This window comes from Oratosquilla oratoria, chromosome 5 (assembly GCF_046742065.1).
Source record: "Oratosquilla oratoria isolate Oo_2021 chromosome 5, ASM4674206v1, whole genome shotgun sequence".
Lineage (NCBI taxonomy): Eukaryota > Metazoa > Arthropoda > Malacostraca > Stomatopoda > Squillidae > Oratosquilla > Oratosquilla oratoria.
In genome coordinates this window covers 29,722,746-29,748,331 of record NC_134781.1, presented here as the reverse complement: position 1 = coordinate 29,748,331, position 25,586 = coordinate 29,722,746, and the positions used below count along the sequence as shown (strand labels likewise).

Genomic DNA, 25,586 nt, shown 5'->3' with positions numbered 1-25,586 from the left:
CTCTAGTTATTCGCTTGATTTACATGCTTTTCTCTGGCGGCTAAAAATAGCGAAATCACACTTGCTTAGAAATATAATCAAATTATCACTCCAGTCTATTTAGAATTATATGAAATGATGGCTACCCTCAATAACATGAATTGTGTTTTATATTTACTATCCCTTCTATGTTTTTCTAGTGTATTTCAATTTGTTTATCTATAGAAACTGAATATAAATGAATCTTTCTTTGAGATTAAATATAAACAATAACTGAAATCACAGTATATCCTGTCATTTTTTGTATGCAATGGTGATTTCTAATTAGTAAGCTTTGACTACGCTATATGTATAATATATTGCAAATGAATAATTTCCCATTTTGGTAAATATAAGAATATAACTATTCGTCATTCAAAATATAAAAATACTTTATAAAAATATATAATCTGCGCATATTGCTCCATCGCTACATTTCACATTCTTGATGGTGTTTTAGGATATGATTGGACGTTGCTATTCCTTGCGTGGTCTCTAAGGCAAAATCGATATCGCCAGGACAGCGCCCTCGTTTCGACTTATTCTCTTTTGGGTTATATCATTAACTAAACTTATTTTCTATTGTAATGCGTCACAATACTACAGATCCTTCCACGAAGGGAGTTCCCGCTAGCAAGCGTGGGAATCTGACGTATATGTTAGCAGAACCATGTTCACCGTTTCTTTCCGTTGAAATCAACATCGCAAATACATTTTCCAAGATATCTCGTTTATTAAACTGAATAAGATTCAATGAAACACTCCTTCATTACGCATTTGTATGGGTTGAATTGTTCTACGTAGAATTTGAACTTTGACGACTGATCTACTTTGTGAAAAATGCAGTTCTTACACCAACAACTATCATAGTTTCATTGAATAGTTATTTCTTGATGGTAGAACAAAATTCAAGCTCTGTAAACGTATGGTAAGTGTAAATCTGAATTGTTATCCTGTAGAAACTATAAAGCATTAAGAAACCTTGTAAGCAAGTAGTGGACCAATGAAAATTCATTTTTATGGTTACTCATATTTCAGACCAATGATATCCGTTCTAGTAGCATGGGATATATATCTATCCAACCAGAATGAGCCTTTCATCGCGCTTGGGTTTTAGCTGACCAATCAGCGTCGAGTCTGGCCAAGGTGTATTCAGAGCTGCCTCTTGCCATGTTGGCTGGAAGAGATAGAGCCGAAGAACGGAAACATCAGGGAAGGGGATAACACCCAAAAACCACCCATTTTCCACCTAAAACATCATGGCCGACCCGGAGACACAACCACAGCCTGAAGAACAACCAAAGGCTCCTCCTGCAGATAAAGAAGTCCTGGGTAGGTGGATTATATTGGCCAAAATAGTGTAAATAAGTGAACGACAACCAACGAGGCGGCAGGATGCGTACCGGTAGATATGGCGAGCGTGGCCTGCACGTGGCGTAAGGCGGCAAACAGTACATAACTCGGATGCGACCTGTTTTATGTTGAAGTCCGATTAAGAAAAAATGACAAGACGCAAGGACAAAGTGCGATGGCTGTGGGCTTCATGTAGGACTTGCAAGCCACGTACGCTCTCAGCTCAGCTGACTTTTGTTTTGGAAGCGAACGTGGTGTTGTGGCATGAGGGTTGCAAGGTGCGTAGCAGTTTGATTATGCCTCTAAATGCGTACATAGTCTTATACACAAGTGATCATCCCGACAAAATTATAACTTCAAGTTATGGGAACATAGTAGTGGTTGTACGTATTTAAATGATTGTTTAGGACTGGGTGGTTTGTTGAAGCAAGTTGATATACACGGAAATTCTTGATTGATCCAGGAATAAATGGCGTAGGATTGTACCGTTATGTAGGGACATCTTGGAAACGAAGTAATACGATATAAATTGCAATTGTATGTGCAACTTGCAAGCGGTAGATACAATGTGGCACCATGCACATGTGGGTGAGCACTAGTTCCCAATGCACATTTTCTAGGATGCCGCATCTTTCATCTTGGTGCATATTGCAATGTTATTTATCGTTCGAAAACCAGGACAAGTATAGATACCTTGAAATAACCAGACAAGGAGACTTGTACATAAACATGATCCATACATCCTTGATAAAATTCATAATTTCAAAATTTATGCAGAGGAAGATTTTAATTTTTGTGTATCAAAGGGCAGTTAATTAGAATTTGCTACAATAACCTAAGGAATGGGGGGGGGTTTAACATTGACAACCCAGAGTGATGAAGTCAGCATGTCGATACATTGAAGACTTTTTTTTTTTAAATTCATGATTACTGTTTTATGGCCACCATATTGTAATTATGGTTTGGCTTCTTGGCCAAGAATCGGATTAAGCCTTTTTTTCCTGACAAGAATTCTTGGGCAATGTGGTTACTAAATATTTGTATTGGAAGTTCATTTAACACAAATGCTAGTGTATGTTTTTCACAAAAGTAAGGTACTTCATTGGCCAAGCTGCTGTAAATTTTCCTTGAATTTAGAAGTTTTGAAACAAGGTAGCTAAAACTTTAGCTAGATAGCTAAGCTGTGGTATAACTTACTTTGTGAACTATGCATTAATCATCAGCATAGGAAGAGTCTATATAACTAGATTGCTGATACCCATCCTATCCACGTCTTGCCTAACCTAACCAAACCAAAACTGATGACACTGGAAATGTTTGTCTTGGTAGTTACTAGTTACATGCAAAGGTCGGGCAATCATTTGGCTCTGCAGTCATGTTTGCATAGCAATTGTCCATCTTGGAATTTCCACTTGAACTATCCAATCTAATTTACGAAGGATGGCTCTACATCACCTTTTACACATGAGGGCTGCCTAAGACGTGGATAAATGTTGGAATGTTGATTGTAATTCAGCACTTTGTAATTGCAATTAGCTTGACCCCATCAGTCAAAAAAATTAATACTTTAATTTGTGGGTTGATAATGGCACTAGACTACTGATGCAAAAGTTCTTCATTAAAGATTTTTCAAAATTGATTGAATTAGGTTAAGATGAGAGGGTTTTAAAAATTGATGGCATCTTGATAGCAATAACTTTATCTTTTCAAGTGCACACCTATGCACTATAGCATTAGAAGATTGAATATTAATTTTGTAAATTATAATACATCGGTGTAAGAAATATTCTTCTTGGCGGAAATCGATACAAGAAAACGTTGAGAGCCTGTGCAGAAATGAATAAAGTCTCAGTGACTCCTTTAGACACCATCTTTGTTTTGAGAAATTCGGAGGTTGGAGATGACCTAGAATTACAGGAACTGCAATATTAAATGCAGGTTATATAAGTATAGACAAATTTATCATACTTAAATTTCTTTGGCCTCCGCCTCCACCAAAACAAATATGGTGTCTCAAGCAAATGAAGCAGCTGCATTTGTTTGTTTATAGCTCTTAGCAACTTTATCAATTTCGGCCAAGAATAACATATTACATTGATGTATTATAATTTACAAAATTAGGTGTGCACTTCTAAACTTTTGCCCATTATTTTCTTTAATATTATTCATGATTGTGTAGTGCCAAAACAAAATCTTCTTTAACCCAGAGCCTATCTCTGTACAGTTTCTGGCTGAAGAGTTTATGCCTGTTAGTAGACCAAATACATGGTGTGCCCAACTGTCCTGCGAGCCACCATATTACCTGCTAGTCATTTTAATTCTAAAATTGGTGTGTAACAAGAACAAAATTGAAATAACCCCATTTAGTAACTTAGTTTGGTACTGGAAGTACATTATAAAACATTGAGTATTAATAAAACATGTTTGAGTTTCACTAATTGAAACCCCATTTTGGGGGGCCTTTGAAATTTCTATGAAAGAAGGAACTTGTGTTATACTACAAGTGGGAGAGATGTTATTTGTTGCAAACGAGTTGAATAGTAAGTGGTGTCTGGCCGTCCGTTCCTCGTGAGATGGTGGCTGTAAGGTCAAAGTCAGAAGTTTGACTATATGTCTAGCCAGGAGACCCTTTGGGTTTAAGCAAAAAAAAAAAATGTACAAGGGTGTTGTGTTTTGAAGACATGGCAGTATCGTTCTTGCAGATTAATAAGGATGTTTTAGAAATGCAATGGTTGCCTGCCATGTACTGTCACTGCTAGGAGTGGTATTGTTATTTTTAAAGGTTGGGGTAAAGGCATATGTAGTGCCACCAGTCCAGTTGCCTGCACAAAATTTTTGGGACTTTTAGATATAATAAATGTAAGGGTCATCAAAACTGACCGTCTTGCAGGAGGACCCCCTAGGTGATAGGCATCAGCCCACAAGTCAATTGGTTGTATAGAATGGTAAGACAGTGTGGCATGGTGGTTGTATCCGTCTTAGGGAATCTGTAACCAGGCTAATACATTTTTATCATTGGGTCATTGACTCAAATTAAGTCATGTTGGGGTTACATGAATTGCCACTCCAGATTTTGACAGGATGATGGGTTCTTAAGGTGGGCTACCTTGTGGTGACGATTCTTCAGATGTAGAAGTTGATGACAATAGCCTGGTTAGGTTACATTCTTGTCTTCTATTCACTGTGGTCTGGGGTGATTCAGGTGGTGCAAATTGCCATCCGACATGGCAGTATTTGTGGCAAATAGGTAAGACAGCAGTGCAAAAGATTGGTGAACATCTTGGGCAGAAAGCAACCATTTGCTTGGGGTCAGAAAGGTGTACAATAGTTGCCCCCCCTACTATAATAAATTTACTAAATACTTCCCTGCAACCATACAATGAAGACAGTAACAGTACAGCAGCTATGTGATAGCAAAAGGGAACTGGCTGAGAATACTTCTCAGTTGTCAGTGATGCACACACACCCCCTCCCCCCCAAACACTGGTACAAGGATCAGTGCATCTAACAGATGGAAACATCTGCTGGACAAAGTACCTAAAATAGTCTCATTTTTATACATAACCTTCAGCTCGCACATCGCTTACCTGACAGTCAAAAAACATAGCTGTGAACAATAGAAAGTACAGTACTTGGGCAGCAGAAAGAATTGTTAATCACTATAAATATGGTGCTTGGCAATTACGAATATGGACATCCCATATATAACAAAACTGTAATTGGTTGCACTAACCCTGTTAGAACATATACACCCATAGACCATTACTTGAATGCATGTACTTCTTTATAGTAGCAATCAAACCCTGCCACAAGTACAGACCTGTGAATAAAAGGGAGGTTGACCCCATTGTTCTACCATCTACAATAACGTGACACAATCCTATGTACATACATATACCAAAGTCTTTTCCCCCTTGCAATCACCCATTCCATCCACCCCTCCCACTTATCTTGGCACCTCCTGGATGACTGATCATCCCTGCATCTCGCCCACTGCCCTGGGTCAGGAGCAGTATCACAAGACACAACAAGGCCACTTCATTAAATCTGGGGGGGGGGGAAGTGCAGAAATAGAGAAATCACTTCAGGCTGTCTATTTTTCATACATTGTCCCCCACCCATTCATCCTCGTTCATCACAGCACAACCATTCTCCATTGACCCCTATCTAGTCCTCTCCTGTCCTTCAACCGACATTCTCCCTTTCCCATTGACCATTTTACCCCCATCCATCCATCTCATCCTTGGTTGCCCCTTCACTCCTTCCTGTCTTCCATGCCCCTTTTACTAATCTTTCTTCACTCATTCCTTCCATGTGTCCAAACTATCCCAATGTTCTTTCATCAACATCTCCCCACTCCTTTTCCAACCTCATTCTCCTCGCCTCTTTTCTTCAGCCTAGTAACCCCTATCAAACTTTTCGGGCATCTCGTTTCAAACACCTAATTCTTACTGTATTCCATTTTTCTGCCCCATACAGTGCTGTCGGCACAATCGCTCATTCATACAATCTCCTCTTTATATCCATTCCCAAATGTCTATTTCTTGTTACAATTTTTAGTCTCCCAAGGCATTTGCTTTCTTTTCAATCTACATTCTACCTCCACCACTCCTCCCTTTCCCGCCACATTCGCACCCAAGTATCTAAAACTATCCGCTTCCTCTTGTCCCTCTCTCCCTTAATACTCCCAGTCTGCTGCCACTTTCTCCTCATGTACATCTCGTCACCTTACTTTTACCCATGTTTATCTTCAACTTCCTTCTTTCGCACACCTTCCCAAATTCAGACAAATCAAATATTCATGTGCAAATTGGCTGTCTGATACACAATTATCACAATACTCGCATTATAAAATATACAAGTTACAGCTATTAGGCTTGTTCTTTCACCCAGAATGTTTGTAACCATAGGAAACTCGATCAAGCCCATTCCCATAATACGGGGTGTCACTCAGCTACAAGTACAATAAATATCAAGAAGCCAATGGTGGCATCTTTGTATACATACTCTTGCCTCATGAGGCCCACATACGTATCGTCATATTCAAGGGGTGACAAAAGACCAAATTATGACTTGCTCAGCTCCCCACCCTGACATATACACAAGTTGCTCCCAAGACAAGGAAGAACCATAATTGCATTAGTTACAAACTATTCCTAAAAGATAATCTTTATCACCCACTGGAGTGGTTTTGACCCCCCATTCCTTCCATCCTCAGGGAGATGGGAATGCTTGGCCAGTCTAGGGAACAGCAACAACTAATAGTCTGGCAAGATTTGAATAGTGATGTCGATCAACTACAGTGCCTTGTTCCAGAATGCCTTATTCAACATACAATGAAATGTAGACTTGTGTGCCAAAATTGTGCCTGTATCTTGTGGTTTGAGAGGTAGTAATACTAATGGTATGACCTTGCACCATTGATGCTGCATGCTTTACCGTGAATTAATGCACCGACATGATCAGCCTATCCCATCAGACAAAAACAAAATAGTCTCATCCGTAACCTTCCCCCACATATTAAAGCCCCCAAGATGAAGGTAAATTAGAAATGGAATGTAAGACCAGTAGCAGCAGAATCTGGATGGCATAAAGAAATTCTTATCATTATAAACGACTCCCAACCTCTCACTGCATTCACAATGATGAAAATGTTGAGTAACTGGCTACACAAGAACATCAATAAAATATTTTAATTTCATTGCTGAAGGACATAGAACCCTCTAACCCACCCATATTGTGCATACACATCCATACAAATAAATGTATAAAGTTGTTGCCCTTCACAAAAATCACTCCCAAGATGAGCAAGATTTTCACGTACATTTAGGTTCAGGCAACAAAGAATCTGACAATGTAGATGTTACTACAGTTGTCCATTCCTTTTTTTCTACTGCAAGACAAGTAGAACAAATATTGATCAACCTAATTGCTGTATTTTAGGCTAAGGGTTGTGGGAACAAGAAAATCCTGGCTCCTGTACCAGTTTACTAATGTATTCATATTTTGCCTGTCGCTGTTGTACAAAACTGTTCTTACACAAAATCAGTTACTCTGACACCATAAAAGTACTATCCTGTGTAGACAAATTTACCTTAGGTCTAACAATTGTTTGAGCACAAAGCCCCACATCAATGGAAACAAGAACAGGAAAATCAAAAAATATCTTTAGAGAAATAGTACAAAAGCAGATGGAGGAAAATACAAAAACAGTTCTGAAAGTAATTAAAGAAAATTGGGTGAGATACAGTTGACAAGGTAAATGCATTGTGGTCCATGGTATCCAAGAAAAACATGCGTAAATACCAGAGAGAGAAGGTGATCTCTGGAATTAACTAAATGACTGTTTAGCAATAGAGAAACCTGACATGGGAATTGTGGAGACAAAACTGAAAGGACCTCTATCAACAAGTACAGTGGGACGAGGTCTATACAACCACTGGGCAAAAAATAGAACAGACAAGCATGGAGTGTCATGATATTGACCAAAATGGGTTTAAATGTGACTAAAAGTATGAAAAGCAGAAATTTTGTAGCAGTGTGTGCCACCAAAAACACTGGCTTGGTCTGATAGTGATCATTCTAAACTACTGGAAGACACAATGAATGTGCTAAACAAGTTACTGAAAGAGGGTGGTAACATAGTAATTATGGGTGATTTTAATGCAAAGTATATAACCTGGGTAGAAATTATAGTAAAAGGGGGAGAAGAACTTTGGAGCAACATCCTACTGAATACGACCATCGAATACACCTTAACACGGTGTTTCCCAAACTATCTTGCCTGACTCCCCCTTTTGGCTTCCAGTACACCCACACGCCCCCACTCCCTCTTTTGTTCATGTGAAATGATTCTTGCATTTATTTCTTAGCATTGTTCAGGAAAACATTTCTGTTTGTATTAAAATTTAATCATGAAAGCCACTCGAACAAATAATAGTACATTCCAGAGACATTTTTAAATAACGAAAAACGAAACATTGGTTCAAAGGGAGCGAAAAAAAAAGTTTGAACATTAGCAAATTGTGATTGGTATCGGTAAAGTGTCCAAAACATGTAAGGAGAACTAGATTCATAGAAAACGGGTTGGAGTGACTGCTATTATTATACTTTGCATGTATGTAATGGCAGATATTTGTTCTTTGAATGATTTTATTATTCTAATTAAACAAATATTTTGGAGCAGATGACTTCATGCCCCCCTAGGGGGTGGGGGGCACCCCCTAGTTTGGGAACCACTGCCTTAACACAATGGGTTAAGAAAAGTACTAGATATAGAAACAATGAGGAACTGTCGAAACTAGACGATATTAACTTCTGAACCAGATATTATGAATAAAATGGGGGTATAAAACACCAATTGGACCATATACTAATATTTTGAATGAAAAGAACAAAACTATGTAGAAAGGAATGATAAACATAGAGAAGGAAGATTAATGTACAACTAAATGGGTTTTGTAAAACTAAGATTTTCAAAACAAACTGGTAAAATTCTCCAGAGGAAACAGATGGAAGACAAATTAAGCATATTAAAAAAATAGCACATGGAAGGAATTGATAAATATGTAACAAAAGGTGCAGAGGCTAAAGACCAAAGAGACAAAGCCTGGAAGACCCCCCCCCCCCTAAAAAAAAGGGGGGGGGGCAAACATATGTAAAACTTAGGAAAGAATATGTGAATATAGGTAGGAAAGAAAAAAAAACTATGAAAAAGATATTGGACAAATGTAAGGAACCTAAACTCTATTGATATGTAATGATAAAGGATAAACACAAAATTTAAACTGCATGAAGGATATAAAGAATATATAGACAACAAATGGCAGAAGTTATGATCAGACATTTCAGGTCTGTTTTTACAATTGAGAGTTCACAAATTTGGGAAGATGGACAACAAGAAATACCCCCTAAAATGAAAGAAATAAAGGTAACGGAAAAAAGATAAGAAAAAAAAAACCTAGGTCAGAAACTACAGAAATCAGGTTTTAAGAAAAATGGTAGTCGTAGCATGCATGTATTCAACCAATCCATATCCACGCTTGTCTGAAAACCCCTTTGTTCATGTGAGAGCACTTCATGGATGAAGGGTCATTCCTGTCCCAAGTCGCATTGAAATGTCGGTCAATTCAACTAGAAAACTTCCACAGATGGGCCAGTCAGTTAGTTTATTCCCCACCCTGGATCCACTTAATGTAGCAGACAGGTCCATTCATACCATGTACGTCCACTTGCAATCTCCACTAGCATCTTTTGCATATTCATTAAAAAAAAAAAAATCCTTCTCATTGGTTTTTGCCTCAAGCTAGTTCTCCACTTACTGCTTTCCACACACCTTGGAAGTCCATCAAAATCCTCTTGTAATAAGGACAGTCTAGAGTTTTTACAAGAGTGGAAGAGCTTGTTAAAATTAGAAATGGATAGTGGTTTGAGGTAAAGGTGGGACTTCTTCACGGATGTCAAGTTGCCATGGCTGATTAACATGTACATGGATGGGGTGGTGTGGGAGGTAATGGGCAAGGGATTAGAGATGGTTAAAGAAAATGGAGAAAGGTGTGAGGTAAGCCAGTTGTTGTTTGCTAATGCCAGGAATAGAGGGGGGATTAAGGAAGTTAGTGACAGTTTGGGAAGGTGTGTGAGAGGAAAAAGTTGAAAGTTAATGTGGATAAAAGTAAGGTGATTGTACATGGAGAGGATGGCAGCAATTTGGAAGTGAGTATTAGGCTGGAGAATGTGGATTACTTGGGACTGCATGTGGCAGGAAAGAGAGTGGAGGTAAATTGAGAGAAGCAAGGAAGCCTTGGAGGATTAAAAAGTGCAACGAGATGCATTTGGGAATGGATGCTAAGAGATGGTATGAAGGGGTGATTGTGATGACAGTACTGTATGGGGCAGACATAGAACATGGAGATTAAATGTTAAAGATGAAATGTCGAGTATGGTAGGGATTACAAGGTTGGATACTGAGAAATGAGGAAAATGGAGGTGGAAAAGGAAGTAAGAGAAGGTTGAAGTTATTGGGATGGTTTGGACACATGGAAAGACAAAGTGAAGAAAGATTAGTAAGTGTGGAAGGCACAGGGGGATGGAGTGAATATGAGGGGACACCCACGGATGGGGTGAAAGGGGTGTTGAGGAAGAGAGAAAGCAGATGGGTGACTGGAGAATGGCTGTGTGTGATATTGTTATGCATGGACAGGGGTGGGAAAAGGAGTGGTTATGCATGTATGTTATGATGCAGCCTAAATGGGTTTCTCCTGTGGCTGGAGTGCACGAGGACAACCAAGGATGTGGTATAAGGGGTGTTAGCAAGAGAGGGATGTCTGTTGAGAAAGGTAGAAGGGCGAGTGGAGAATGGCTGTGTATATATGATGCTGTGAGACATCATGTTGTGTGTGAATGATACTGACACAGCTCAAATGGATTTCTCCCAGTCTTCAGTGTTACTGCACAAGGAGACAGAGGGTGGTCCCCAATTAAATGAAGTGGCTTTGCTGAATTGCATCTGACCTAGGACAATGGACAATTTGCAGGGATGACCCCTCATCCAGGAGGAACCAAGATGAGAGGGAGGGAGAGGTGGTGAATGGGAATGAAATTGCCTTTTGACTTTGGCTACCTCCCTTATGGGGGTTGGTATATTTGTATTGTGGAACTCTACATGCACTCCGTTAGTCCACTGGCACACCTCCCAGCCTGAAGTACATAAAACAATCTGATTAACCATTCTATGACAATGCCATCCTTTGCACACTCCCTGTGACATCTGACCCAGGTGCCCCATCTTATCTTTGATCTCTTGGTGCTCTTGCTCTTCTATACATTGTCATTTTCATGAATTCTGACACATCCAAAGACATGCTCTCCACTATATCCAGTAAATCCCCATACTCTGGTGCTCTTCCCTTTACCCCCTACTCTTAATCAATACATCTGCATCCTCGCCCCTTTTCACTTAACTTTCCTTCTTGACTACCCCCTACCCCCTGATCTTTTGGGAACATAATGGAAGAGACTGCAAGAAACAAAGGCCTACACTAGGCAGTTCATGACCACTTCCAAAATTTTAAATTCATTGGACACCTATCTTCTCCCTATATCTGCTTGCTTCTTGACTTTCCTCACATTTTACCCTTATGTAATTTCATGTCTCCCCATTCCTTTGCAATTGTTCATGTGCTCGCATCTTTTCTGCCATCCTCTCTCATTTCTTCAGCCCATATAGTCTAAGAGAGCTTGGAGGAAATGGATAGTTATAAGTATTTGGGGTTGCATGTAGCAGGAAATGGCGTAGAGAATGGTGTTCTCGTTGGGTTTTTCACTTGTCTTCACAAATAAGGGTAAGATGGTGTGATGAGCTGAACGATGCATACCTGATGACTGGTCCATTATTATTATTATTATTATTATTTAAAAAAAAATCCTAACAGTATATACCGTATTTTTCGGACCATAAGGCGCGGGCAAAATCCTTAAAATCGGCCAAAATTGGGTGGTGCGCCTTGTGTGGCTTCAGTGCAATAAAATGCCTCGGACAGTGACGTACTATTTTGACACGTTTCATAGCTAGCCTGCCAACGGCGACAGTGCATAGGCCTAGCAAAAGTTACAACCAAGTTATAACCAAGATGCATGTATCTTGACAAGAAAATTGCGAAAACTTTGACAGTTTTCGAGTCTATGCCACCGCTTTCATTCGCGCTATCATGGCTGGAGGAAGTTGATAGTTTTAAGTATTTGGATTCGCATGTGGCAGTAAATGAAGGAATGCAGATGGAGATGAACTACATGTTGAGAGAAGTGAGAATGTTTTGGGTGATTGAAAAGTGTCGTGAAAAATAGGCGATAAGGGTAATTGTGCTGATGACACTGTATGGGGCAGAAAGAAGTTTAAATGTATTTGAGATGAAGTGAAAAGTACAGCAGGGTTACAAGGTTAGAGTGGGGGTGGACAGGAAGCCAGCAGATGGTGCTGATGAAAGAGTTAGGATGGTTTGGCCAAAGGAAAAGGCATGAAGAAAGATTAGCAAGATGAGTGGAAAGCAGAGGTGGATGGAGTGAACTTCAGGGGAAGATCAAGGATGAGATGGATTGGTGTTGAGCAGGGAAGGGAAGTCTGGGGATGGGTGAGTGGAGAATGGTTATGCATGGATATCCTCTTGAGGGTTTCCTCTGCCTTCCTCGTTTCCCGTACGAGTGTACAAGGAGAGAGAGTTGCCATGCAAAAGAAGTAGCCCTGTCGTGGGTGATGCGCATTGCTTCTGACATTGGGAGTGGGAGCAAAAGGGGTGGCGGATGGGAGTGGAGTGGGTGTGTGGAACATAGATGAGGAAGAGTTTAAATGTGTTCGAGATGAAATGTCCAAGAAGGTTGGGTAGTGAGAAACGAAGCAGTGAGGAGAAGAGTGGGGGTGGAAAAGGAGTTGGGAGATGGAGTTGATGAGAGCATTGGGATGGTTTGGACACATGGAAGGAATGAGTGAAGAGAAATTAGTGGAAGACAGGTGTATGGAGTGAATATGAAGGGCCATTGGGGAAGAGGGTGATGTCTGCTGAGGAAGGAAGGGAGAAGACAAGATAGGGGTGAGTGGAGAATGGTTGTGTATGGATGATGTGATGTAAGGAAGGGATTTGGGGGAGTGTTAGGGAGGATGTAGTTCTTAGTTATCCTTCATATTATAATTCTGAGGCACTTAACCTTTTCAATATAAGTTGAATTCTTGTGCGTAGCATCAGATGCCTGGTGTACAATGATCCATCACAATACTTTCATTTTAATATGAAGTCACTGCTGTATTACTCGCTTTCAATGAGTAATAATAAACACAAAATGCAATCAAGCCAGTTCAGAATTCAGGGGTTACATAGCTACTACAAAACATAAATAAAGATGCTGACTCCATCATCCTTGTATACCTACTCATATTCATGATGCCTATGTAGGCATCATCGTATGGAAGAGGTTAACCTGGCATAATTGAAGGGTTTCTTCTGATTCTTTCATTCAATCTTGTAACGTATCAAGTGGCATTATGGTCATCTTCTTCCAGTGTATAGATATTCTTATAGTGTATCCCCATAACCTGTCACTTGCTGCCTCCTGTCTTGTTCTTGTTTTTTATTAATTTGTGCCCTCTACACTTATTATACTTGCTTTATTCCCATCATTGATGTCTCCCACAATTTTCACTCCCGTTTAGAAGTACTGCAACCACCACCACCTGGCTTTAACTTCATTTACCCGTTTCCCGAAAATATTCTTTTCAAAGTTCCAGGTATTATCTTACTGGCTTTGTGCCACCTATTTATTTAGACATTGTACCTCTACCCTCTCTTCCATTGACTTCTTCAGTCAGCACCCCATATTTTCCCGCTATATGTTTTTCTTTTCTTCAATTGGACACTTGATTCCACAATTTTCCATTCCGCAAATCTTGAAAATGGAGAAGTGCTGTAGTTTTTAATTTGATAATTTTAATGTTCTTGGGAATTTGATATTAATTCTGTCCATTGATAGGGTTAAGGGCTTTTGGTAACACTGATACAAAGAGGCACCATCCCCTCTCAGAGGGTTGTGAAATCAAATGAAGGACATGTATTGCTGTTACCATACAGCCAGGATAATTATGCTAGTGTGACTCGACAGAGGAACAGATCATTAGTGAGACTGAATTTTGTCAGGTATGCAATCACTGAATTTTATTCTAAGATGATGATTTCTTTTTCAGCCACGAAGGTAACCGGTACTGTGAAATGGTTCAACGTAAAGAGTGGCTATGGCTTCATCAATCGGCACGACACAAAGGAGGATGTGTTTGTACACCAGTCGGCAATTGCCAAGAACAACCCACGCAAGTATGTGCGTTCGGTTGGTGACGGGGAAGAGGTAGAGTTTGACGTCGTCGTTGGGGAGAAGGGCAATGAAGCAGCAAATGTGACTGGACCCAATGGTGGCGCTGTACAAGGATCTCCCTATGCAGCAGACCGCAGAAGGGGGTTCCGCCGTAGATACTATCGTCGCGGCCCATCCCAGGAGGGTATGGAGGGCGAAGGAATGATTGAAGGAGGCCCTCCAAGGGGCCGTGGCCGCGGACGTGGAAGAGGCTTTAGGGCACATGCACCACGCAGGTTCTACCAAGGGCGCTTCTTTGGCGGTGCCCGTGGAAGAGGAGGCCGCGGCGGTGGACCCATTGGGTACGAGGGAAACGATGGATATGATGCCTATGACCTACCTGGAGATATGCCCATAAGGGGACGAGGACGTGGACGCGGCAGAGGGCGTGGCAGGGGCCGTGGCACCAGGGGCCCTCGTGGATACTATCGCCGTGTGTACAGTGGACCACGCCCTCACAATGAAGAAATGATGGGCGGGGAGGAGTTTGAGCAACCACGCCGCAGATTCAGGCGTGGGGGACGAGGACGTGGTCGGGGACGGCCTGAAGGCAGCACACCTGAGACTAAGGTAAGGTCTTCAGCATTTGAGGTTGATGTTGTGTGTAGGCATTCTTGTAGACATTAACCACGGCATGTGATACCTGTCCCTATCCCTAGACTAGAGCATGACCTCATCATGCATGTTTGCCTTGCAGACCACGGAGACCCAGACAGGAGCTGAGGGACACAAGGCAAGTTGATGTAGTTTCTTTCCTTTCAGTGAAAGCTACTATTGTACCAACATTCTTTAGCTCGCTATGCACTTGTGTTCAAAGCTTGTATGGGTTTTGTTTTGCTTATCCTTGCCTGTAGCATGTGTGCCAAAGTGCATGTACTGTATGTGCCATACATCCTGCCTTGCATGTTCTGTAACTGGGACTTTTCACCTGTTGGTCCATTTTGTGTAGTGTTTTTGCTTATGTGTGACTGCATGTTGTTACAGCATGAACAGACTGTGTGTGAAGAAAATACTGATGCTGAAGTGAGTGTGATGTCCAAGGCCGACCCTGAGGCTGAGACACTGTCTGAGCCCCAGGACTTGGTAAGGAAATTCTGCACTATTCTTGGTTAAACAAAGTATTTTGGTATAGTTTGGCATGTTGGTAGGGACCCATTTCGAAGATATACCCTAATGCACAATTAAAATACTATCAAAGTCCTTTTGATCGAACTTGCAAATATGAATTCATGCCAAGATGAACCTTCTTGGTCATGATTGTTTTAAGATGTTAAAAACTATTTTAGACTGGCTAATGTTTTCACAACAGTGTTGGGGCCATTTTCGATCGAGCAGCAATAGATTCAAACCTATCCTTGTCATTTGTGGAATTGTTTGTGCTGGCTTTCTGCAAGTTAATACTCAGTGTCCAGTTATTTTAACTTTGATATTTGATGCATTCATGCTTTACCAGAGGCATGATTTAGAAGAAATGCTGCAATGCTAACTGCATGATTTGAACATGGAAAGAAAAGGTTCCAAGCTTGCCTTGAAGTTAGTCCCGGAGGTTTGCCTCTTGGTGCACCTCAGTTATGTGTTCTGCCCCACGTGACTTGTTTCTCTGTCACGAAAGCCCCCAGTGCATTAGATTGTTGTAGAACTTTTAACCTTTCATTGCTGCAGGATTAATTGTATTTTGTGTGTGCAGGGCGAGGGCCAGGGTGCAGACAGCCAAGCCGCTCCCGTTGCCCAGCAACCCCAACCTGTGGAGAACACCACTGCAGAAAGCTCGGCCTAAACACCTCCTCCCAGTCACATGACCAAAGTGAAGCAACGTATTGTTAGCGTCGGGCTTGTGGGACGTCACTCCCACATGGGCTCAGAGACTGGAGTGGTGTTCTGACTGAGCCTTGTGGGAGCGGTGTCCTCCCTGCTCGTCGACGTTGTCGTCGGGACCTGGCAGTGGCAATCACACACCAAGACGGAAGAAAGGGACATAATGTAATGAAGAGCAGTCTATCACCTGCTCCCGGTTACCAGAAAGTCGGCTCTGACCACCTGCTGCAGCATTAAGTACGGACATGTACCCTCACTCCGGGTCACAGAAGAACAAGTGAATGAGGGTGCTCCAGATAGTCAGTTCGGCCAAGGGTTAGAGTCCACGTAAAGCTGGCCCTTTCTTTGTCATGCAACACCTAGACAAATGACTATGTGTAACTTTAGACACTATGGGTGGGGAAGACACAGTATACGTGATTAGTTAAAGTAATGGGTGGAATAACAAAACAAACAAAAAAAATAAGACACTCAGTCGGTTGACAACAGATTTTTCTCCCTAGCTAAGGATTTTTTTACTACACTGTCCTTGGTGCTGAGGTGTGCTTGCTGCTTAGCCAGGGTTCCACCAAAAAAAGTGTAAAATCACAAGTACGAAAAGAAGCAACCTCTGCACATGTTTAGTCAAAAGCATTCACAGGGTCAAAACCTGGCACCTGCCAAAGCTCAACAGTTCTGCCGTTGTCATTTCTCCACTGTCTTTTGTAGCATTGGTATCCTTGGAATGTGCTGCTTATCACTAGGGCTGTCATAAGCCTGTGCACTTCGGAGCTGAGGGCAGTCGAGGATGGGTAGCACAGGTGGAGGAAGGCTGCAATGGCAGCGGTGTACTGCAAAGCTTTCCAGGTGTTGATTTTTCAAGCCTTTAATTTGAGTACAGACTACCTGTCTCCTTGGGTCAGGTACCTGCATCAGTGATACTCTTTCGTTTCATTTTTAATTTGTCAAATGTTTATATTGGCATTATTTTTGGAAGTCCTATTTTGACACCTTTTCTACGAAAACTTTTGTAGAAATTAATTGTGCCACAAAACATGTGCATTTGCAATAAACCAATAAAACCCATAAAAATGTGAAAAATATATAGTCGTTTCTAACCTCCCTTATGTACACATTTCAAATTCTGACAGGAGATACCTGTCTGGAATGAAAAGTTTGGTAAAGTTGTACAAAATCCCAATGATAAGTTTTCAGTTTAGCAAAGGATGTATGATCTCCAAAGGAGCCACAATACTAGCAAGTGCCCATTTTCATAAGACCTTATGCTTCCAATGTATACTGCTGGCATAACTGGAAGTGTTCAGGCTTTGCATCATTTTAGTTGTGGTTCCCCTTCCAATGATGCCTATGTAGGCATCGTGAGGTGCGAGTAGGTATATGAGGATGCTAACGTTGGTGTCTTGATTAAATTTATTTTGCAGTTCTCCGAGTGAATCCCATATTCTGTGAACTGGTTTGATCATATTTTGTGGTTATTAATATTCAGTGAAAGAAGAAATATAGCTGTAACTTTATATTGTATAATGCTAGTATTGTGATATCGTCATACATCAGGCAGCTAATGCTGCCCACAAGAATTTGACTTGAAGAGGTTAAAAGTCCCACATTTCCCTGATTCATAATCACAACATTTGAAGCACATTTGGGCTCAACAGCTGGAACTGGTTTACTCCCACTGCTTAGTTTGTGACTATTTAGATAGATGATCTTAATACAAAAGCCCAAAAATAACCAAAACAAATGTACTCCAATAAGCTACTATGGCTGACACAAAATATCTTTACAAACTTGGGTTTTTTGTGACATTTCTTACCTGATTACCATGAATCTGAAAAATACCCAAGTCGCCTAAAATACTTGGCCTCCTGTGTGATACACGACCATCTCGTGTAAGATTTCCTAGTGAAGTCAAACAAGATAAAAGAACAATATAAGGTAGATTTAGACACCAGAAATCCACCTATGTATCCACAGCATTGTCCAGCAATTAAGACAGAAATTAAAACCTAAATAATAACTGGCTTAATTAAAATGGCACGAATATATACTTGCGAGTATACTCCCCATACAGACAATCTATCTATACACCTACAGCTTTCCCCCCCCCCTTATACAGAAGTACAAGAGAAGTTTTATGTATCGAGCTCCCAAACCCACCCATCCCACACATTTCCCCACAAAATTAGTCCATTAAATGAAACATGAACAATTCCTGCAGGCCAGATAACTTAAAGTATGATGAATGCAAGCTGCACAACCATTTTGTTGTTTACCCACTGAATATTCTACTAAACTGATTATTAGGAGGGGGAACATGCTGTAGTGGGCTGGATGAACTGGCCTCCCTGACTGTAGTTTGGGGACCCCTAGTCTACAATAATACTACCCTTTCCCTCTTCAATACATCCATCCAATAGCACATGCAGTTCACAAAACTAATGCTCCACAACAGACTACCAAGTTCTATACTTCAAACTTTTCTACTAAACCCATCAGAAAATCACTACCAAGACTAGCAAAATCTGCACTGGCATGCCTACATTCAGGTCATCATCCCACATTAAAATAGGATTGGTGCCAACAGAGAATTGGCCTGGCAACTCTCCAATCATTCCAGGTACAACCACCACACAAGACATACAATGCAATGCCTAATGCTCACTCCTTCCAGACATTAAAGGCCTCTTCCCCTTGTTTGTTTTATATCTTATCATAGATCCTTGTGGACTACAGCAGGAACATCAGAAGTGTTTGGTAAGGGAGTGGATGTACATCAAAGCTGTCTGAAGTCCACTATCATTCATTACAGTAATGGATGAGGTAACAATATAACTGAAATAAAGTTCCATGGGAGTTAGTATGTGTGAGAATTCAGTATTGATAGCCAAATCAGATCAGGAAGTACTGAAACAATAAGTGATGGAGAGGAGGGAGATGGAATGTCCGTGTAAATGAGTACATACATACATACATATACCAAGGCTTTTTCCCCCTTTCAAGGGAGGTAGCCAAAAAGGGAAATGCATAAAAACACTCCCACCCATTTCATCCCTAAATACACTCCACACCCCTCCCACCCTCCCTCTCATCTGAGCACCTCCTGGATGACGGGTCATCCCTGCACCTTGCCCACCGCCCTGGGTCAGAAGCAGTGTCGCAAGACACAGCACATCCACAGCAAGGCCGCTTCATTCAATTGGCGACCCCCCCCCCTCTCCAGCCCCCCCATGCATATAAGGAGAGGACGGGGAGAAATCCCTTCGGGCTGCGTCAAAATTTACTCACACATATTACCCCACCCCCGCCCATTCCTCCTCATGCAATCACATCATCCATATACAACCATTCTCCACTCACCTATGTCTTCCGTCCTCTCCCTTCCTTCCTCAACAGACATTCCCCTCTTCCCCAAAGCCTCCTTCAACCCATCCATCCACCTCACCCCAGGACGTCCCCCCACGTTCACTCCCTCCACATCCGCCCCCCACACCCCTCCTACCAGTCTTTCTTCACTCATTCTCTCCATGTGTCCAAACCATCCCAATATTCCTTCATCAACCCCACCTCCCAGCCCCCCCGCTCCCCCCACCCCCTCATTTCTCACTCTATCCAGCCTAGTAACCCCCACCATACTTCTCAGACACCTCATCTCAAACACATTCAAACTCCTCTCTTCTTCTCTTATGTTCCACGTTTCCGCCCCATACAGCGCTGTCGGCACAATCGCTCCTTCATACAGTCTCCTCTTCGCATCCATTCCTAAATGTCTATTCCTCATTACACTCTTTAATCCACCAAGGCATTTACTCGCTTCTCTCAATCTACATTCTACCTCCACCTTCACTCCACCTTTTCCTGCTACACTTGCACCCAAGTATCTAAAACCATCCACCTCCTCCAATCGCTCCCCCCCAACGTTCACTTCCAGTCCACTGCCACTCTCACCCCCTGCACATCTCATCACCCCACCCCCACTTATCTCCAGCTTTCTTCTATCACACACTCTCCCAAACTCTGCCACCAGCTTCCTCAATCCCTCCTCCGACCCTGCCACAAGCGCAGTAAGATGAGTAATGATGTAAAATGAGTAAGATGAGTAAAATCTATATTGTGGGTTGTACAAGAAGTGGTGTCACTTGAGATGTTCAGGACAGAAAACTGTAAGTATGATACACAACTTTTCAATGTCCAGCTTTCAGGAGAAGAGGAAATGAATGACAGGACTGGTAATTTAGGAAAGAAGAATTTTTTTTGTTACATGGGTGATATCTTGGATTGTGAAAATGGAGTGGCGAGAACAAGAGTACCATCAGCAAGGAAAAAATGGAGAGAGGACGAGCTTGGTAGTGAACAAAAAGTATTTAATTAAAGAATAGAGGCAGTGTTTCATTAATGTGTATCAAATTTGTTATGGTGCTAAGCATGGGCAAAACAATGGCAAGAGGATATACAGAGATCTGATTAATGGATGCTGATGTATGACTGGAGTCATGTAGCAGGACAGGATATTCAGGGGGAAAGGAGATGTGGTCTGAAGAGAGGAGAGGTAGAGAAAATACAAAAGGGGGGAAGACTAAGATTAAGAAGGTTACAATAGTTTCAATATATGATAAGATAGTGTATGTGTGTGTGCTGATAATAACTGACACAGCTAATATATCCCCTTATGAAATTTCTATCATGAGAATAGATTGGGAATCCCATGTTTAACCCATTGTGTAATATTTGCACATAACATGTTTGGAGAACTGTAGGAATATGTAGTTCTGAGTAAAAATTCTCCATCTGGTTGTGCCCCTGCTAAGGATGGTGTTAGAAATAGATACCAGGAGGTCGGTTGAAAAACCAAGGACAATATGGAGAGGAAAACTGCAGGAGAACATGGAACTGTTTAAAACAGGAAGGATTGGCACTGGACCAAGCAAGCTGGAGGATCATTGTACATCCAATAGAGAGACACTGTTCAATGGTGCAGCAGTGTGTGTAATGTCATCCATTAAAGGAAACAGCTTTTGATCACTAGTCCAACATAGGATCCATGACATCTATTGCCTCCATATCTCTTTTGCAAGAGAACTGCAGCTCCCAGGAAACCAGAAACAGTTCGTACATCACTCAAGGATAAAATATTGTTTCATCTGGTATAGCTAAGGTAGGGCAGTGTAAGATGAATTGTTTGATGTCCTCTGTGATGGCTGAGACTGGAGTAGTTTGTTTTTGCAGCCAAGCCTATTCTATGCTGGTAGAGTCTTGGTGCTGGATGGTGACCTTAACACAAGCATGCTAGTGTGGTCCTTGCATCTCGGGAGGGATTTTGCTGAGTCTAAGGTTGATGGAGTGGGTAATCTGGTGGTAAGTCCTGAAGATCTTGTTTTGCAATATGAGTATGAATGTGTTTTTATGTGGATTTATAATATAGGTGGTAGATTGTTGATGTTTGAGTAGTATGCGACTTTTATGTTACATTCAGTCGGTTGTACTTGTGACAGCGAGATGATGACTAGGGTTGAGGTGGTACTCTATGGGGAAGATTCTAGTTTCCCTGTGTAGGTGTTCTATTGGGGTGGTTTTGGTGCATCCTGTTATTATTCTTAATGCTTTGTTTTGTATAGTTCATAAGGTGTCGTATGTTTTCCAAGTTGTTGGGAACCATGCTGTGGAACCATAGTTCAAGTGTGGTTCTCAAGAATGGTTTGTAGAGTGATTATAATTTCCTTCTGCTGTCCAAAGCACATACTAGCAATTGATTTTAGTTAGTCTATTTTCCAGAGCTGGGCGCATTACCGCCGGAGTGATAGTGCATTACCATCAATGCATTACCAAAAAATCTGGGGTGCATTACTGTCAATGCATTACCAATTTTAATTTCCTTTAGACTGATTTTGATGGAAAAAAAAATCAAATGGAGAAGTATTTACTTCTTACAAATATTCTCCATAAAATAATACCTATACTACAACATTAATATTCCCTATTCTAAAACAAAATAAACTGAGCTGGACATTTTATTACTGGTAGTGTTACTGCATTACTAGTGCACTACCTGGTAATGCACCCAGCTCTGCTATTTTCTGGTCAATTTTCATTGTTAGATCTTTGCTATGTGGGTTGAAATTCATGCATCAAAAGTAAGGCCTAGAATTTTTTGTTTCTTTCCCAATGGGATTTGGCCATTTAGTTTCAGTATTAGGAAGTAGTTACTATGAGGTAGGTCTGGCATTTAAAGTTTAAAGAGGAGGTCAGAAGTGCATGCATAGAGTATCTTGCCAGCAATAATAAGTGTTTCTATCTATGTTCCAAGGATCTATATATCAAGTCAAGGCACATACCCACTCCCACCCACTATCCCTGTCTTCTGCCCACTGCCCTAGGTCAGAAGCAATGTAGCAAGACACAGTGCAGCCTTGTTGTGGATGTACTGTGTCTTGCTGCAATGGTTCTGACCCAGGGCAGTGGGCAAGAGACAGGGATGATCCTTCATCCACAAGGAGCTAAGATGAGAAGGAGAAAAGGATGGTGGATAGGAGTGGGTTGCCTTTTGATTTGGCTACATCCCTTGTATAAGGGGGAAAAGTCCTTGGTATATAGATAGATCCTTGGGACAATATTGCAATGAGGAGATAGTCATAGTGGTAGTAATGGAGAGTTAAGGAGGGTAGCAGACCATAACGCACAGACAGTAGAAGTTACACCCAAAGACTTGATGAATTATAAGCTGCATAGCATTCCAACCATATATTGACCCTGCTTACAGGCTAACTTCTAGAAAATAAGACTGAGACAAGATGGCCAAGAGATTATCCAAGTGTAATGCTGCTGCATCAAGATAAGCTGCTTAGAACTGGAATCTTGTCAAACATGAATTCTGGGGCTAGAAGCAGTGGTGAGTAGTTTATTTTCAAAAGATCTGTTGTCTTTTTTCTCCAATTATCATCCCTAGTTTTTAATTTACTTGTGATTTTAGCTCAGGCTATATCATCTAAGCTATTACAGGAGTTGATATACCTGTTTGAAATACTGTATTTTTCGACAGCCATTGAATATGTGGTCTTTTTCAGTTTATTCCCATGACCTCATGACTCTCCTATCCCAAGTTAAGATGCCTTTTCTCTGTTTCATCTACTTCCTTAAATGACATGAACACCATCAAGTCCTCTTTCTTTTCTTTCTTTTAATGATACTTGCGAGATTGTCTCCGCAAGAGGCATCCCTCGATAGAGGGGATGAAGGGGATGCCCACAGAATTCATGGGTGGGGCAAGTTGATTGAACCTGGTAGTGACTGCATATAGGATCTTGTTCACAGACACTGTGGGGACTGGCACCTGTGTGTATTTATTTACCTGGTTGTATTTTATGGGACGAGAGCTATGCTCATAGTGACCCGTTTTCGTATCTCCGCATCCAGTTTATTCTTAAAATGTTGTATAGTTTTGGAACTCACTGTTTCTCCATTTAGTTTGTTCCAGACATCAACACTATGTGAGAAGCTATTCTTTTTCAGGTCTCTTCTATAAGTCTCCTTCTTTAATTTCTTTTCGTGTCTTCTTGTTTCTCTTCTATCCCACTTTATAAGTCATCTCTATCAAGGATTTCCATCCCTTTCATAATTCTGTAAATGGTCAATAAATCACCTCTTTCTCTTCTCTGTTCCAGTATTAATAGATGTAATTTCTCCAATCTTTGTTCATATGTCCATTTTGACACTGGAGGTGCCATTTTTGTCGCTGCTCTTTGGATTCTTTCTAATTTTCTTATGTTCTTCTTTGTGCTTGGTGCCCACAATGTTGCTGCATATTCTAATTTAGGTCTTATCAGTGTAACCACTATTTTTTTAACCATCTCCTCATCTATGTAGTTGAAGGCCACTCATTGATCTTAGTAGGTTAAAAGTCTCTCCAAATAATTTGTTGACATGTTTATCTGGTGTCAAGTAGCTTGAGATGATTACTCCCATGTCCCTTTCTGAATTGACTTTTTTGACTTCTTTGTTTCCAATTTTATATTGACCTGATACTTTATTTTTGCTTTTTCCAAATTCCATTATGCTACATTTCTTGATGTTGAAGTTCATCTCACATTTCTGACTCCATTCCCATATTTTGTCTAGGTCTTGTAGCGATTTACAATATTTTTCTGTTTTTTCTCTTGAGTAATTTGGCATTGTCAGCAAACAAGTTCATGTAACAATTTACTCCCTCATCCATATCATTTATGTATATGGCAAACATTAAAGGAGCCAATACAGAGCCCTGTGGGATGCCACTTTTCACATCCTCCCAGTTTGAATTCTTGTCTTAAAGTATCACTCTCATTTTTCTTCCAATTAAGAAATCCTTCACCCATTCCAGCAGCTTACCTTGTAGTCCTATTATTTCAATTTTACTTATTAATTTTTTGTGATATCTTACTGAATGCCTTCTGCAAATCCAAGAAGGTGCAATCTGCCCAGCCATCTTTCTTGTATTATCTCAATTAATCTCGAGTAAAAGCAAATTAAGTTTGTGGTACACGATCTTCCACTTCTAAAACCAAATTGTTTAAGGTTTACTATTTTATTTTCTTCCAAGCGTTTGGTCCATTTATTTCTGATGACTTTTTCACATATTTTTGCTACTGTGCTTGTAAGGGATACCAGTCTGAAATTTGTAGGATCTTCCCTATTTCCTCTTTTATATATTGGTACTATGTTTGCATCTTTCCAATCCTGCGGTACCTTTCCTTCTTTGAGTGAGGAGTTTATTATCTTGTATAGAATTGTCTGTCAGTTCATTTATACACTCTTTCAGTATCCAATTTGCAATTCCGTCTGGTCCATGCGATTTTCTGACATCTAGGTTTTTCATTTGATTGAAGTGTGAGTGAAGCAATGTGCTCCCTGGTGTATGCCCCCAATTGATGATGATTGAGGGTCAAATTTTTTAATATATCTTCATACATTTTATCTGCAAGGCTGGGAACCAGTTTAATCATTGCTCTCTCTATTCTCTCAATCTTATTTATATCCTTCACTTTGTATAGAAACCACATCATCATTACATATTCTAACCTAGAACAGATCAAACTTTTTTTTATTATTATTATTATCTCATCCACGAAGTGAAAAGTTACTTTTATATTTCTCAACAGTCTGCATATTTCACAATGACTTTGCTACTATATTTGTCGGGTGATGAGATATCCATGACCAACATTCCCAAATTTTTGCTCCTGTAATATTTCCCATTGAATAATTCATTGATGGTCTTTTTAAGTTTTTATCTATTTCAAGTAATTTGTGTGTGTATTTACCTAGTTGTATTTTACAGGAAGAGAGCTATGCTCGTAGTGACCCACTTTTGTATCTTTCTGTATCCAATTTGTTCTTAGTCATGTATAATTCTAGCACTCACTGTTTCCTCATTCAATTTGTTCCAGATATCTATCACTCTGTGTGGGAAGCTATTCTTTTTCAAATCTCTCCTGTAATTGTCCTTCTTAAATTTCTTCTCGTGACCTGTTTTTCTTCTG

General features: G+C 40.6%; 1 protein-coding gene across 2 annotated transcripts; it reads left to right on the top strand.

The window, feature by feature from the left end:
- Positions 1-1,166: 1,166 nt before the first annotated feature.
- On the top strand, positions 1,167-17,159 carry LOC143025427 (uncharacterized). Of its 2 annotated transcripts, XM_076185086.1 has the most exons (4): positions 1,167-1,350; positions 14,099-14,832; positions 14,960-14,995; positions 15,950-17,159. In XM_076185086.1, the coding sequence occupies exons 1-4, from the start codon at positions 1,278-1,280 to the stop codon at positions 16,037-16,039; spliced, it is 933 nt and encodes a 310-aa protein (XP_076041201.1). In that variant the 5' UTR covers positions 1,167-1,277; the 3' UTR covers positions 16,040-17,159. The 2 variants fall into 2 exon arrangements, with proteins under 2 accessions (XP_076041201.1, XP_076041202.1); XM_076185087.1 differs by lacking the exon at positions 14,960-14,995.
- Positions 17,160-25,586: the final 8,427 nt, after the last annotated feature.

Coding starts and splice junctions, on each gene's coding strand:
- LOC143025427 (XM_076185086.1), top strand. CDS start 1,278: ATGGCCGACCCGGAGACACAACCACAGCCTGAAGAACAACCAAAGGCT. Junction 1,351..14,098: donor TGCAGATAAAGAAGTCCTGG/GTAGGTGGATTA, acceptor TTTCTTTTTCAG/CCACGAAGGTAACCGGTACT. Junction 14,833..14,959: donor GCAGCACACCTGAGACTAAG/GTAAGGTCTTCA, acceptor TTTGCCTTGCAG/ACCACGGAGACCCAGACAGG.